Source organism: Notolabrus celidotus, chromosome 4, assembly GCF_009762535.1.
Source record: "Notolabrus celidotus isolate fNotCel1 chromosome 4, fNotCel1.pri, whole genome shotgun sequence".
Taxonomy (NCBI): Eukaryota; Metazoa; Chordata; class Actinopteri; order Labriformes; family Labridae; genus Notolabrus; species Notolabrus celidotus.
In genome coordinates this window covers 24,362,215-24,377,838 of record NC_048275.1, presented here as the reverse complement: position 1 = coordinate 24,377,838, position 15,624 = coordinate 24,362,215, and the positions used below count along the sequence as shown (strand labels likewise).

General features: G+C 42.5%; 1 protein-coding gene across 1 annotated transcript in view; it reads left to right on the top strand.

Annotated features, from left to right (window-relative positions):
• Window positions 1–1,522: 1,522 nt before the first annotated feature.
• Window positions 1,523–15,624, top strand: part of itsn1 (intersectin 1 (SH3 domain protein)) — a 54,267-nt gene continuing 40,165 nt past the window's right edge. The window contains 2 exon segments of the mRNA XM_034681851.1: window positions 1,523–1,692; window positions 15,055–15,113. Of these exon segments, the coding sequence (XP_034537742.1) occupies window positions 15,086–15,113 (28 nt within the window). The 5' untranslated portion in view covers window positions 1,523–1,692; window positions 15,055–15,085.

The window sequence follows — 15,624 nt, the reverse complement described above, 5'->3', positions numbered from 1 at the left end:
CAGTTTGAATGTATAAGTCTAAGTATAACTTTTAAATAGGTCTATTCTTTTATCATTGTTTACCTATTAAGGCGCTTAATCCTATAGATATTTGGTAATCTTTCATTTAAAATAGTGGCATAACTCAATATATATCACTATTTCGATTTTATGCAGAGAAACATACCGTGTTTGATTAAATGAAACATTTTTCTATTCATAATAAGTCTCATATGTTTCTCTGTCAAGTGGCATGTCGTGTGCATCCTTAGACTGGTGGTCTTAATCTAAATCTTTATTATAATCATAGAATTAATCAATATGGCTGTAAAATTGGGAATTTAAAATGTTATCTTTTTAAAGTGACCTTTTTTCTAGATGATAATACAGCTTTACTCTGGTAGCTACATCTCTGATTTTAATAGTACTAGGCTAGTGTATCATTTTATCTTGGAAAAGTGAATCTCCCCTAAACTTTAAGATATTCCTTGATAAATTGGCACAATTTTTACCCCTAGAGAAACTGACAACAGAAAGACCAAACAGAGGACACATTTTTCAAGACCTCTGGTGTTTGCTCCTCTCCAGCCTTGGGGAAGGTTTCTAGAGGAAACATAAGGAGGATATGGATATGGTGGTATAGATATGCATTGGTCTGTGGACTCATAGTGCTATGTTGCTGTCTTTGTCTTGTCAAATGTTGTTGTGAAGGTCTGTACATGCTGCCTCACTTCAGAAAAAATAAGGAAAGAAGGAAAAACAAAAACATTTTGTGTGTTATTTTAATTTTCTATCAGCTTGCTTTTATTTTATTTATTTAAAGAGCACTTGTTTTTATGTGTTGCTTGTCCTGTTTGCTTTTGTTTAAATGGTTATTCAATTGTCTTTTTGTTTCATTTGTTCGTTTGTTATGTTGTATATATGTATAATGGAAAAGATAAATAAAAATAATAATAATAATACAAAATAGTACCAGGCTGATAGAGATGCACTTTGTCTAGTAATTATATTAGTCACTATTGAGAGTGTTTATAAGATTCACTTTATTGTCATTTCCTTTCGTATTTGCATACATAGTGACATGAAATACTGTGTCTCACTATGGGAGAGGAGTAGAGGCACAAGAGAAATAAAAAAAAAAAATAAGGTCAAAACTTTTTTTAATTATTATTTTTATGAGAAAAAAGTCAGAATTCTGAGATTAGAGATCAAAGTCAGAATCAGAATTCTGACTTTTTTCTCAGAATTCTGACTTTTTTCTCATGATAATTATATATATTTTTTTTAAATTGACCTTATTATTTTTTTTCCCAGTGGCCCTAATCCTCTTCCGTAGTCTCACCAACTCGACACTGCAAAATAAAAACACACTAAAGACAGACTAAAACATTTAACATTTCGTTTGTTTCTCAGCCGGTGAGGTGCACCTCGCAGTATCCCTGTCATATCTGCAAACGAAAGGATTGCAAGTTCTCGCGAGGTTGCACTGATGATATTAAAAATATCCCCAAGTATCGCGATATCACAGCAGCGTTACCCCATTTTCCAGCTGTCCCTCAGTCGGTCGGGATTTCAGATCCACGGGAGAGTCGCCGGAAAGGGCTTTGGTGATAAAACAGCACCGTTGGGGGAGAATATATAACATTTCATGCTAATATAAGCACGTAACGAGCTTCTTTATCCAGCATTTCAGGATGGAAACTGAACTATGAGGTAAGAGCAGAGTGTAGTATGTGTGGTGTGAAAGAATGTCCCTGAGCGGGCTGACGTTAGCTTCTCATTGGTTAGCGTGCCTGCTAGCTGCTTTGATATATATTAACCAAGCGGCTTGGTGCTCATCGCTGTGATGGAACCATGAAGCTTTCTTGAATCAGCCTGTGAGTATGCTTTTAGCCTGCGGAATATGTGTCTAATAGTGGTTCGTGTAAGAAGAGCAGGGCGGGTTGAAACTGTAAGAGGATGCAATCCAGCAGCTAGTATGAGTTAGCCAGTATGCTAATGTTAAATCACTGCATCTGCCTGTGACCTGATGGTAACATTGACGGGTGGTGCTTGTGGTTAACCTTGCCTGGCTGGTAGAGGGGGATATGATAAAGTTTGATGAAAGTGTAGAGGGTTGACAGCGACTCTCAGGTTAGGGATCTCTTGATAAGCCTGGCGTTTGCTCACATTAATCCTGATGTTAGTCACAGCTGCTTCATCTAACATCATCTCTCCAGTCACAACAAACTTAGTAAATGCTCCACACCCAAAAGTGCTTGAGGTTGTTGAGAAACTGCATATCTGCAAGTTCTGGGAAATATTGCAGGAAGTGATGATGATTAATTGGCAAACAGTTCTGTCCTTTCCAGGGAGGAAGGCGCACTTCTCCTGTATTGGTGGGGGGGATGCTTAACTTTCTCGTTTTGAGGTTTTGAATGACCGGACTTGCCAGGCTCCATCAGAGAGGGCTAGTTCCCATGGTAACGTCGATGCTGAAAGGCCCAGTGAGTTTGTTTGTCAGTGAAAGCAGTAAATGTTGTCTACCATACACAAGACATCTTTGAATCAGCAGTATAATTTAGGGATGCACCGAAATGAAAATTCTTGGCCGATACCGAAAATGAGGAAATCAAGGCGGAAAACTGAAAACCAAAACACCGAAAGAAATTATCATGCCAATTATTAGTAGGGACCATAGACTGTATAAATAATGGACGTAGTATCCGTGACGTCACCCATCTGTTCCTGAGCGCTGTTTTGAAGCCAGTCGACGGCGGCAGCCATATTGGAAATGCGGAACTCAACCAGGCAGAGTGCGCTGTAAACATGATTATTAATGTAGCAAAAGATCATATATTTTTAAATTGGTGTCTATGTGGTTTCCGGCGTTTCTGCAGCCAGCCTCAAGCGGACTCTCAATGAACTGCAGGTTATAACACTTCTGCATGGGCTTCATAGTTTGAGACCGGAGGTTGCCGCTTGATTGCAACACTTGCTCCAATCAGGAACAAGTTATGAATCACCTGATTCACTCAGCACTCTTCACTCAGTTTAGTTGAAGCTAGTTTGTATAGCAGTTTGAACACACTGGGACAGAAATGTCAAAAATGTTACAACTGTCCCCGGTCTCCCATACCACTGCATTTATGGCTCTGACTGTGTGCTAACCTCACTAAAATCAAGGATCTCATTGAACATATCAGACAACGAGGGTGCATGCCCCTCATCTTGTTCAGAGAGACGAGTCCTTTTTTTCTGCGCTCAGTTCTCCTTCCTGCGCCGTGCGCTTCTCTGTCTCCAAGCGGGTTCTCCGCATCCATCGTGGCCTGGATCATTTCTTGTGCGCGCTGATTTATTATAAGTACAGTCGCAATGAAGTGCAGAGGATCCGAATAGATCTCAGTGAAACGTGTGCTGACAGACTCTAAGAGTGTACTTTTCATTGTTTTCACTCTGTGGTCCGTCTCAACCTCTTTGCTTAGAAGACGCTTTAGTGCTGCAATTAAAGGAATAACGGATGCACACATGTTGGCCCTTATCTAGACAAGCGCGTACTGGCCGTGGTTTTTGCTTGTGTCATCACAACATTCTGTTTCGGCTGTGTTGTTTCAGTGATAAAAGTAGTTCGGCCGAAAACCAAAAATGCACTTCTCGGGCCATTTTCGGTGGGCAAATTATCGGTGCATCCCTAGATGTTCCACTTGCATGTAAAACAAAGCTGCTGTTTTCATCAGTCTGGCAAACTGTTGGGTACGGTCAAAGGGTCTCTTTAGATACAGACTTTAGAGTAAGAGATGCCCATAGTGTGTTCATCAGTGAGAGCAGTCAGTAAAAGCAGCAGGCAGTGTCTACTTTAGAATCCACCTGGAAGTCTGTGTGTTTGGATGACTAAAATTTAAAAAATTAAAGTCTTGAGTAAAATACAATTCAATTTCAGTTGTGTTGAAAATTTTAGACTCACATTTCTTTCTGCTTTTGGGCTCACTCTTCAGAAACACAAAGGGTAACTCATGTAATGACTCAGAAGTTGAACATTTGATTAAATGATGATAAGAGAATACATGTGAATGCTACATGTAAAATATCATGTTTAGTAAAGGGGTTTGTACTCAAATTGTAATCCTGCTGAAGATGCTTTCTCAGAGATGGACTCAAAACAGGCCTATTGTGGTGCTTTTGGTGTAGTGGCCCCATGTAAGGAGGCTATGGTCCTCATTGCAGCGGTTAATGTTTCAACTGCTAGCCACGAACACTTGATGTGTGACTTTGTTCATCTCTTCAGCTGACCAATCCACTTAGGACAAAACTGCCCGGAACAATAACCACTTTACTTGAGAACTTGGCTCAATATGAAAATGGCATACGTATTTCACATTTCAACTCAAGCTTGGCTCACTGGATGATCTCAAGGAAAACCAGCAAGTCATCTGGAGAGAAGCAGATGCCAGATAAAGCTGACCTGGAGAACTTCCATACTGCCATTTCAAGGTGGTTCCACCTATTTCACGTCCTGTCTGCAATGTGAAACACAGATGCGAAATGTGGGTTAAGGTCATTCCACTTATGATCCTCCCTAGCAGGTAGTATCACAGGTGAAATGGGCGGAAGATGGTTGCAATAGGCATTTTTTTCCATCGCAGGAACTTTACCGCGGAACTAGGGACTTTACCCCTGAACTACGTTTGTTTCGACCGGAGGAACCAGGGTCTAAATTTAGTTCAGGAGCAGATAATCTCCCCCCTGAAAAGCCCCTGCTTGGGGGGGTAGTACTTTTCAAAGGTCCTGGGACTTTTGGCTGAACGTAACAGTGTTTGTTGAGTTTGCACAGTTGTTGAAACACAGAGGGAGTTCCTGGGAATGTATACTATACTATACTATAGTTTAGTTTTTTATTAAGATTTCAAAATATTTAATATAATTTTTTTTCTCCGTACATCACTAGCCTGATTTGCACAATCTACCCGGGACTTCAGCCTGCAGTCGAAACGCTGACAACAATGGGGGCACAGGAACCTTTGAGCTCCGGAAAAGTAGTTCTGGGGGCTAAAAGACCCCCAAACTCTTGGTCGAAATGCCCCTAATGTGTAACAGCTGAGCCGGCAGGGTGGAACAGTGCTCTGTGTGTGCATGTGGAGCTCCCACTGTGTGTTTACATGCCATGCCTTTTGCACTTCCACAGTGCCGTAATTGGATGTGAAATCACTCACTGGGACACCAATATGATGCTGTTGCAGGGTTCCGTGTGTAAGTGCAAAGGCGTAGCGATGGCAAAACTTCATTATGTTGCTGTTTTGGAATTGCATTGTGTAAGAGGCTGGAGAGTCACACCTAGTCAGGTGTTGGAGCATCCATCTGAAGGACTTTTGCAGACTTCGAAGGCCAAGCTCTGTTCAGGGTGAGGCTGCTGTGTTCAGCACTCCTTCTCTGGTGACCAGTTATCCTCGGGATCCAGCTGTGGGGCTCCAAGTCTACAAAACCCAATGTCACTGTCTAAGTAGGATGAATGCAGCCCAGTCCACTAAGCCTCTGCAAACAAAAGAGAGGGCTCGTGATGAAATTCTGCAGAAATGGGACAGAGGCCCTGACAGAAGCCTTGACAGCAGCTCCTGTAAGGAAACAGAAGACGGAAACGGAGAAGCATCTGTAAAAATAAGAAATGCCCTACAGTGAGATTTCAAAGGGCAGCGAAAGAAAGCAGGCATACACTCTCCAGTAAGAAAGAGGAGGAGGAGGAAGAGAAAGATCATCCCAGATACAGGGGAGAAAGACATAGAGTGACTAAGCACTTCTGAAGGGGGTCCATCTACTTTGAAACAAGTCAGACCACATGAAGAAGACCTTAAAGTAACGGAGTGATGCCAGAACCTCAGGCAGCTCACCAAGAGATAACAAGAGGAAGAGGAAGAAAAGGTTGGCCAAAACTATAACTAAGATCTAGAATGACGAGAGGAAGCAGCATATGCAATCTTTGGAGAGAATAAGGACTCCTTGTTGAAGTGAAGTGAAGTGGTTTGGTCAAGAAGGCCTGCGCTGGAGTTGTGTCCTCCCCCCTTTTCCCACCTCAAACTTCCTCAAATTAAACAGCAATAAGACTGAACTTATTTTAATTGGCACAAAATCCACATTAAACAGACTCCATGACTTCTCTATCCCCATCGATAACTCATCCATCTCCCCCTCCCCTCAGTTTACGAGTCTGGGTGTCATCCTCGACAGCACCCTCTCCTTCACCTCCCATCAACCACGTCACCTAGTCCGCCTACTTCCATCTACGTAATATTAACCGTCTCCGTCCCTCACTCACTCCCCACTCCACTGCCATTCTTGTTCACAGCCTCGTCACCTCCCGTTTGGACTATTGCAACTCCCTTCTGTTTGGCCTCCCACACAAACCGTCAAAACTACAACTGGGTCAGAATTCAGCCGCCTGTATCAGCACCGCCTCCATCCACCACATCACACCCATCCTACAATAGCTCCACTGGCTCCCCATCACATACCGGATCAACTACAAAATCCTTCTCCTCACCTTCAAATCCATACACAACCTTGCCCCTCCATATCTCTCTGACCTCCTACATACTGCCACACCCAATCCTCCTCCTCCACCCACCTCACTGTCCCCCCTGCTCGCCTTGTTACCAAGGCTCTGCTCCCCAGCTCTGGAACTCTCTCCCACCTGACCTCTGTAATACTGACGCACTCCCACATTTTAAATCCAAACTCAAAACTCATCCGTTTCAACTGGCTTACTCCATCTGACCACAACTCCAGTGTCCATTCACTTAAAACTTTTTAAATTGTATTTTATTACTGTTTGTTATTTGAACTCTGTTTGTTTTAATACTGTAAGGTGACCTTGAGTGTCAAGAAAGGCTTCTATAAATGAAATGCATTATTATTATTATAAAGAGATGTCCATGTAAAGGCCACTTTGGTCATCCATGCCAGTAACAATGATCAGGGACTGATATTTGCTAAGAAACTCGATGAAGCTCCATGTAGAGTTTCCTTTGATGACATGTGGATATTCCTGCATTAATAAGCAGCAGGTGTGGAGACACAGACATCCATGGAAGATCAACAATTAGGCATATGCTTGAGGACGGGTGTGGCCAACACTGAACATGTCGCCAGAGATTCTATGACCAGACAGTATTTATTCAGATGGAGTGCAGTTCACAGAAAAAGGAAGCTAAATCTTTGTGACCAACATCCACTGTGCCTGAAGAACCTCTCTGCAGAATGTGAAAGCAAAATGTTCATGTTTGTTTGTCTGTGTCAGCTCAGGACACAGTGACTACCCTTTAATAACACTGTGAAATATTAATCTAAAACTACCTGTCCCTCTGTTTCTTCATCATCAGCAGTTTTATTTGACCTTGCAGTGTCATGTTTTAGTTATGAGTTTGGTTTCCTATTAGTTCGTGCTGCATTAGCTAACTATGGAGACTGGCAAGCGTGTCATTACAGAGCAATGAGGGGATGGTGTGATACAGGAGGAGCTGATGGAGAGACTGCAGTAGTAATCCTGTGTGTGTGTGTGTGTGTGTGTGTGTGTGTGTTTGTGTGTGTGTGTGTGTGTGTGTGTGTGTGTGCTGGGTGCATGGCAGCTCTCAGGCCTCACCCTTTGACATCAGTGTGATAAGAATGTGTTGCAAGAAGGAGAAGCAGAGCTCAGGGTCAGTGTGTGTGAAGAGTCAGTGTTCCTTTAGTGTGTGAGCGAGGAAGGCAGGAGTTTGTGCAGTCAGTGTGTGTTTGAAGCAGAAGGTGTGTGTCAATGCAAATGTGTTTTTGCGTGTGGGAGTGTGTAAGTGTGAGAACGCTAATGAGAAGAGACTGCAGTTATTAACACGGTCATAATCATTGTTGTTCAAGCATCCACAAAACATGCAGTCAACAAATAAAAGAATCAAGTCTCTGTCATCCCACACAAATGTTCAAGTTCAACCCTTTAAACCGGTCAATATGTACCAGTAATCATCTGTAAACTACCTTACTGATTAATTGGCTCATTGTTTCATGCCCTTCATCTGGAATCGGGTGTTTGAAAGTTGAATGTTGTGTGCATCTCTGGGTCAATTTGAATGTTTGGTGTTGCCTTTTCTTCTTCCTGTAGCTAACTTAACACAACTACTTTAATGTCATGTTGACACAGTAAGGGGACGTTGGGCGTGGCTGCTAGCAGATCATTCTCCACTGCAACACTGTGAAAGCAAAAGACCTCTAGAGAGGGAATTGATAAATAAAAAGATTAAAAGAACCAGAAGAGCTCTTACATTTACTTTTAGGAAGAATAATTGTGGTAGAAGTGTTTTATTTAAGAGTTTTATCCCAACATGTATCTGTTTCTTTAGAATCATGTTAGAACCAAAGAGATTTTAAATGATTCAAAAATAAGATCTCCATCAGTTTTCATTTTTTAAAACATTTTTATTTCCATGCTTTGCTTTGCAGTGACGGGATTCTCCTTACATCTCACCATTACATCACATATGGTTGATCTAACCTCCATTCGATGATTTTCTAAGTGGTATTTCAAGTTGTTGCTTACCCTTGTACTGACAATACCAATAAAACCCAATTATCATCTTTAGGAAAGCTTTCTCACAATACACATGAATAGGGAATCCTTCAGCTTGTTTGTTGCCACAAATTCACAGAAAATCTGTTTATTTTGTGTTAAAAGGTTGAACAGGTTGTTTTAAGATGAGAAAATAAAGTTGTCCTGAAACAGCTGAAAGAGGTAATCGTTCTTAGATTAATTGGGAGATTATTCCAGTCGACTAGGGCAGATCGACCTCAGGAGGCTGAGAGTGGAAGCAGTGAAATTAACTGAGCTTTGTGCTCCTATAGGTGATACTTTGTTTTCAGACAAGAAAATGTTTGGTTTATTGACATATCTGGAAGTGCAAGGTCCAGTTTAAACAACACAAATACACACAGAATATCTCACATTTATGCAAGTAACCCAGGGTGAAAATGCCCTTACCATTTGATCTGATCGCACCCTACAAGTATGACGTCTCATCAACAGTTCGATGGGTTCGTTAGCCGCTCTATTCTTACAAAACTTTCAAATGTTCAGCCCCCTCTTCATTTACTTAATAAGATAAGAGAGAGAAGATAAGATACTCCTCTATTCATCCCACAATGGGGACATTCATGGAGTTACAGCAGCAAAGAAGAAGGTGTACAGTACAAGAATTCCAACAAGAATATATATAGAAAAAAAATGTCCATCAGAGACGACAGCTTGGCCATAATTCTCCTGTCAGCCACCACCTCCACAGGGTCCAGGACTGAGCTGGCCTTCTTTACCAGTGTGTTCAGTCTGTTTCCAGGGAAACTTACTAGGGGTGTAACGATTCATCCACTACATCGATGTATCGATTTATATTCCTATGATCCTATGATACTACATCGATCTGTGCTCGGCGAGTTTGCTGTCCGGACGGCATAAATCAATCTAACATCGTTTTATAAGGTAATAAATTGATTGTATAGATACTAGAATTACGCATTGGATTTCAGCACGGCAGACTTTATATGGATGTGTTTTTTTTGTTCTTTTAATGATAAAGACGTTAAGGGTTACTCGATTCAGGCTGCCTGTCTGTGACGTCATCGCCACTCGCCAGCAGACAACAAAACATAGCATGGCGGATGGCAGAGGAGAAGCAGGCGAGCGAGAAATGATCAAGCCACCACTGCGGTCCAGCGTGTGTAAACACTTTGGCTTTTGCAAAGATGGAGATGTTCTAAATAAGTCGCTCACTGTTTGTAGGATATGTAAAGGCGCCATGGGATTTCACCCAACGCAGGTCGTCCATGCACTTCTTGCAGCATTCCCGCTGCAGCAACAGCAGCAGCAGCGCAAAGGTAACATGAGCTCTGCAGAAGCCTCAGGCCTCGCCAGCACGTTTAGTCAGAGTCTGGGCCAAAAACATCACAGAAACAACATGAATCTAGGACTGTCCAGTATGAAGGTATTTATTTCACAGTCTCACTGGTTGAATTTTTGGCTTAAAAGTTACTGAATTGATTTCAAGTCACTGGATCATTTTGGATCGGATCGTTCTAAATGAACCAATATCGCCCTTTGATCGTATTGGCAACCACGTATCATGATATGAATCGAATCATTGTTAAAAAGAATCGTTACACCCCTTAAACTTACAGTTGATCCCAAATCAGCCATTCTCACCTTTTCACTACAAGAAATGTCCTTAAATGAATGCAGTATCTAGAGAAACAGTGTGTAATCACCACCTGAGACAAAAACAGAAGGGTGCTTGAGGGAAATCAGTGGCACCCAAAAACATAACTTGTAGGAATATTATTCTGGTATGTATGGCTCAAATCAAAGTAAGGATGTTCATTAATTTAGAGATAGAATATTCTCCTCATGCACCTTACATTGTGACAGGTGAACAGAGAATGGGTTGTTGTCAAAGTGAGAAAGGCAAGGGTATGATGAAGGGGTCAGCATGTAAATGAGGGGGAGGGAGAAAGAGAAAAGAGAGTCTGAACCCTAATCTGTAACATGTTCAGAAGCTGCCCTCAGAGTGTGTTTGTGTGAGGGGCTTAAACTGGCATCTGCCACTAGCCTTGATAGCAGACCAACACTCCAGTCACATCCCAGTGTTCCAATTATATGGACTAATCCCACCAACACAATACAGGAACGAAGAGAGGAAGAGGACAAGGTACAGAGTTACTGAGGATGAAGAAGTTAACATGATGGTTTCAACAAACCACTTAAGGTTTGCGGTAAGTGATGTTTCACTGAATTGAAGTTTTTTTTTTAGCTGGATTTATCATTTATTCCAACTTCTCTGTCTGCTCAAAGACATCTGTGTTGTAAGCGGTGGTAGATGCACCATTTGAGAGCTGAATGCGTCCAAATACAAGGACTGCATGTGGAGCCATGATATCAGCATACTCCAAATGTCTTAACTGGAATATACTACTTTCTAAATGAGGACTACATCAGGCTTCTGTGATAAATGAAAAGATGAAAGTGAAAGGCTAAATCATGACTTTGTAAATTCTGTTGCTATTCTCGCCGTGTGTTTTCTTTGGTCTGAGGTATTTTGGTAAACTGTTGATCCTTAACAAATGTCACTTTGATTCACAAGCAGCTTATTTACTGGCTGGAGCTTTGGCAACCTGACATGATCTCACTGGAGTTTGGCAGCATGACAAGTTGTAGTCCTGCTCTGCTGTATACAATCTTCACCTTAGGATAAGACTGCACTCTCTGCTTCGTTCAGCTCCTTGTTTGTTATGCCTAGCATGACTACAGGCCTGTTCTTTTGGTGGTAACTCTTAAGGCTGTACCAAACTCAGAGCTTTGTCAGTCAGACTGGATTTGGCTGTTCAATACTTTTCTATTTGCTCTTAAACCGGGCGTCTACGACAGCCTGCAGAGTCTGGAGTTTTATGTTTGAGACGCATCAGTTTTCAGCAGTCGGGGTTAATATAATGTCAGCTTTGCTTGCAGACACCAAACAGTGCCAGTTAGCATTGGAACACTGATTGAAGTTTTTCTAGATGAGCACACTTTTTTTACTGACTTGGTCTGCCCATCCCAGAGAACAGGTGACTTTGCAGATACTTCAGCTCTCAGGGAACAGAACGATCATTTTTAAACCTGTGTTTTGTAGTAAACAGCATGACAAGCAATGCCCTTGCACTGCTCTGTGTACAGTGACACAGCAAGGAAGCACACCAGGGTCCTCTTGATTTATGACGCAAATAGTTGACTTTACGGGATAGCGCTAATTATTTTTCTGTAGCCAGGTCAAACCACGTTCTCAGGAGACTAAAGTCTCTTACACACTGACATTCCTAGCCAGGGTATTTACGCCTGTTCGACCTCTTCTGCAATGTGTAACGCATGGAGACATAATAGTGGGGCAGTCTCTCCACCTCTGACCCTCCCAAGGAAGTGGTAACAGTGGCGGAATGGGAGCTAACAGTGGTGGTGTGTAGCGTCGGAGCCGGCAGGGCAGGATCGTGTCTGAGTACATGTACATGTGGCGCTCTGTAGCTGTGCCTCTCGGCGTGATGTGTCAGCACTAAAGGTGCATTTCGACCAAGAGTTCCGGGGTCTTTCAGCCCCAAGAACTACTTAACCCTGAACTATGAGGTTCTGTGCCCCCCATTGTTGTCTGCGTTTCGACTGCGGGGCCGAAGCCCCAGGTAGATTGTGCAAATCAGGCCAGTGACATATGGAGGAAATAAAAAGTAAAGGCACTACACCACCAGACCAGTAGGGGGCAGTAAAACAAAGACGAAGGCCATTCATCACAGATGACACCACAGAAGCAGACGGGCAGACAGGTATCACAACAGTTGGCATGTTAGCGTGGAAGACACTCCACTCGCGCTGTTTTAGATGGTGCTATATTTCATCACAGATGGATTCACTGAATCAACACGTGAGAGGAGATAAGTGCGAGTAGCAAAGACGTTTCAACACGGCTTTAAAATCCTTTTTAACTCAAAAAGCCTTGGCAGAGATCGCCAGTGTTTTGGTTTAAACCGCAACCCTATTTACTGCTGACTTTCAGACGGATGCATCCCTCTTAAAAGTCTTTAGACGATCATTAAATACCTATCTGATGAGGATATTGACTCTTAAAACTCCCTCTGTATTTCAACAGCTGTGTAAACTCCACAAACTCTGTTACTGAAGGTCTCCAGTTTGCAGGGACACTTTTAAAACCACAGACACATTCGCAGTGGGCTCAGAGAAGACTACTGTTACCAGCTGCTAAATCAAGGGAATCACAGCTTCTTCTTTTGAAAAGTACACACACATGCAAAAAGATAGAACAAATTAAAGAAAGAGAAATCAAGTGAATCACAGATGTGTGAGATGTTATTGTGGACGACAGGCGGAATAAAAACACTGCGTTTAATCTACCAATCAGACACGTTCAGCATTACAGGCCCTGCCCCCCAAAAGCCCCGGGACCTTTGAAAAGTACTACCCCCCTAGCAGGGGCTTTTTAGGGGGGAGATTATCAACCCCTGAACTACTTTTTCGCCCTGGGTCCGTCGGTCGAAACGCACGTAGTTCCTGGGTAAAGTTCCTCTGGTCGAAAAACGCCTAGTGGTGGTGGAACTTTGCTCTGTCGCTGTTGCAGAGTTGCAATGTGTAGAAGTCGAGGCTCTTGTGTTGGGAGTATCCATCAGATCAGCCTATCTGTGAAAAATGTGACACAAAAGGAAGACTCCTCCACTGGGTTATTTGATGAAATTATACAAACAAAAGTTGGTAGTTGTTGTGCAGCAGTATAACGGTTAAACCAGGCGGAGCGTCTACTGTAGTCATTGAACTGCCTCAGTGTTTTCTCAGTGGCAGCCATGAAAGTGTGTCTGACTGTGTGCGAGTGTGTTTGTGTAGGGTGGGCTTTGTTCGTCTGACCTAGTTAAGCTGGTTACTTTGTCCTCCCGCTCTGATGATAATGAAGTGGGCGCGCACACACACACACACACACACACACACACACACACACACACACACACACACACACACGCTATTGCACCCTTCAATAGGCCAAGGACAGCTCCCAACTGAAGAAATGTTAACAGTGATAAGGTCCAAGCAATGCATGGGTGACTGTAATTAAGAATACGAATGAAGATAAGGATTTTGATGATTTGAACTCCATCACCTTCATCAGACTCACCGTCATTACATGAAGTTTGAGGCTCTGGTCTCAGAAGTGAATTTGTACCAGAAATAAAACTATCATTTCACAACAAGAAGCAATAAACTTTGTGGTTTGAGTGAGCTGACCCTTCAACTTGTGTTCTTCTAATCACTCTGCAAGAGAACCAAAATTCTGTTTCCATCACACTGGGAAAAGGGAGACATCAACCCACACATGCACTCACACACCCTCACTAAGTCCTTGTCTGTCGCAATGTGTGTCAGATTATTATTGTGGGTTGTCTGTTGGCCAAAGAGATACAGAGGAGGGAGGCAGGTCTGGGTCTGATTAACATACCTCAACTAGGAGGACAGGGGTTCGTTACACACATAGATGGATGTGTTATTGTGAGTATGTAGGGCACTGCAGATTAAACAAAGGTCAGACATAAACCTTGATTATTACATGTTGAGCCCCTACAGACATTATAATCTCTGATCACTATATGTTCTTAATCACAAGGGTGAAAAATATTTACATTCTGACCGATAAGGACCTCTGAATTTCAATTAGTGCAGCTACATTTTTGAGTTTGAAATTTTTTTTGAAGATCCTGAGACATTTTGTGACATCCAACATCTTTAAAACCACTTCTTTTCTGGTGCCTTTTCCAATTTATTTAGCCTGAATAAAAACTGTCTATACAAAGACACCAGTGGAGCCTTTTTTGTCTTCTGCTGACACAAGAAGAAAACCTGGTGTACACTGTGGTCAGCTCCCAAGTGGGAATGTGTGTAAATGAGTGAGTGTGAAGCAAAGTGGGGTTGAAAACAGGCAAGTATGCTCAGGCAGGCTGCCCTGCATAAATAAATGTCTGCTGCCCTGTTGACATGCACCAGCATGGCTGGCATGGCCCGGTCCCCTGTGGGCTGGCACCACTCTGCAGCAGCAGGCTGACACAAAGTGCATTTGGTATTTAAAAACCTCTTTTATCCCTTATTAAGAATGACTGTGTTTGTATTGTTTTTGTTTGTTTGTGTGTGTGTGTGCGTGTGTGTGTGTGTGTGCGTGTGTGTGTCTCCTTTAACCTTTAAAATGGAGCTCATTGGGCTGGAGACAAAAAAGACATTTCACAACTTTGTAACCAAGGACATCAGAGATTCTCATTTCTTTGTTCCCTGTATTAGCACCTTCAGCAGGTGACACCTTATCTGGTCCTGTTTAGTATGCTGATTATCTTCTAGTTGTAATACTGACCGTGATGACAGAAGCCATGAAGGCATTATTGTGGGTCACCAGTGAAATATTCTAATGTGAAGAGAATTACTAAATAATTTGTTGCATTGTTGCATTATTGAGCAGTGAATGGTGGGGTGAGGTGCGCCAGAGTTTGATAATGTAATTCTTCAATTCTTCTCTGTTTCAGGTATTGTGTAGTGCAGAAGACTGAGTGAACCATGGCCCAGTTCCCCACCACATTCACAGGTCAGTGTGTGTGTGTGTGTGTGTGTGTGTGTGTGTGTGTGTGTGTGTGTGTGTGTGCGTGTGTGTGTGTGTGTGTGTGTGTGTGTGTGTGTGTGTGTGTGTGTGTGTGTGTGTGTGTGTGTGTTGCTTCCCTAAGAAATACAAATGTGTGTTATTTTTTTGGCCTCAGAGTTGATGAATAAGAGTCCTGTGAGTAGGTGGAGAGAGACAACAGGAAGACTCTAGACGAGTCAGTTTTCTTCCCAAATCAGATCTATAAGACAGACTGCCTGTATGGTTATTTACAAGTAATCATATCAGATCTGTGTGTCCAGACATTAACAGCCTATCTGCATGGGTTGCTGTGGTAACAATGTAGGCGTCAGTAACTACGTAAGCTAGTGATTGCTGCTGTCTAACACAGTAACATGAGAAATGGAGATCTATCATCAGACTCTTAAGTCACAGAGCAGACCTCCTCCATTGCACCACACAGACTCGCCTGCTCAGATGTACCAACCTGTTTTTGGAT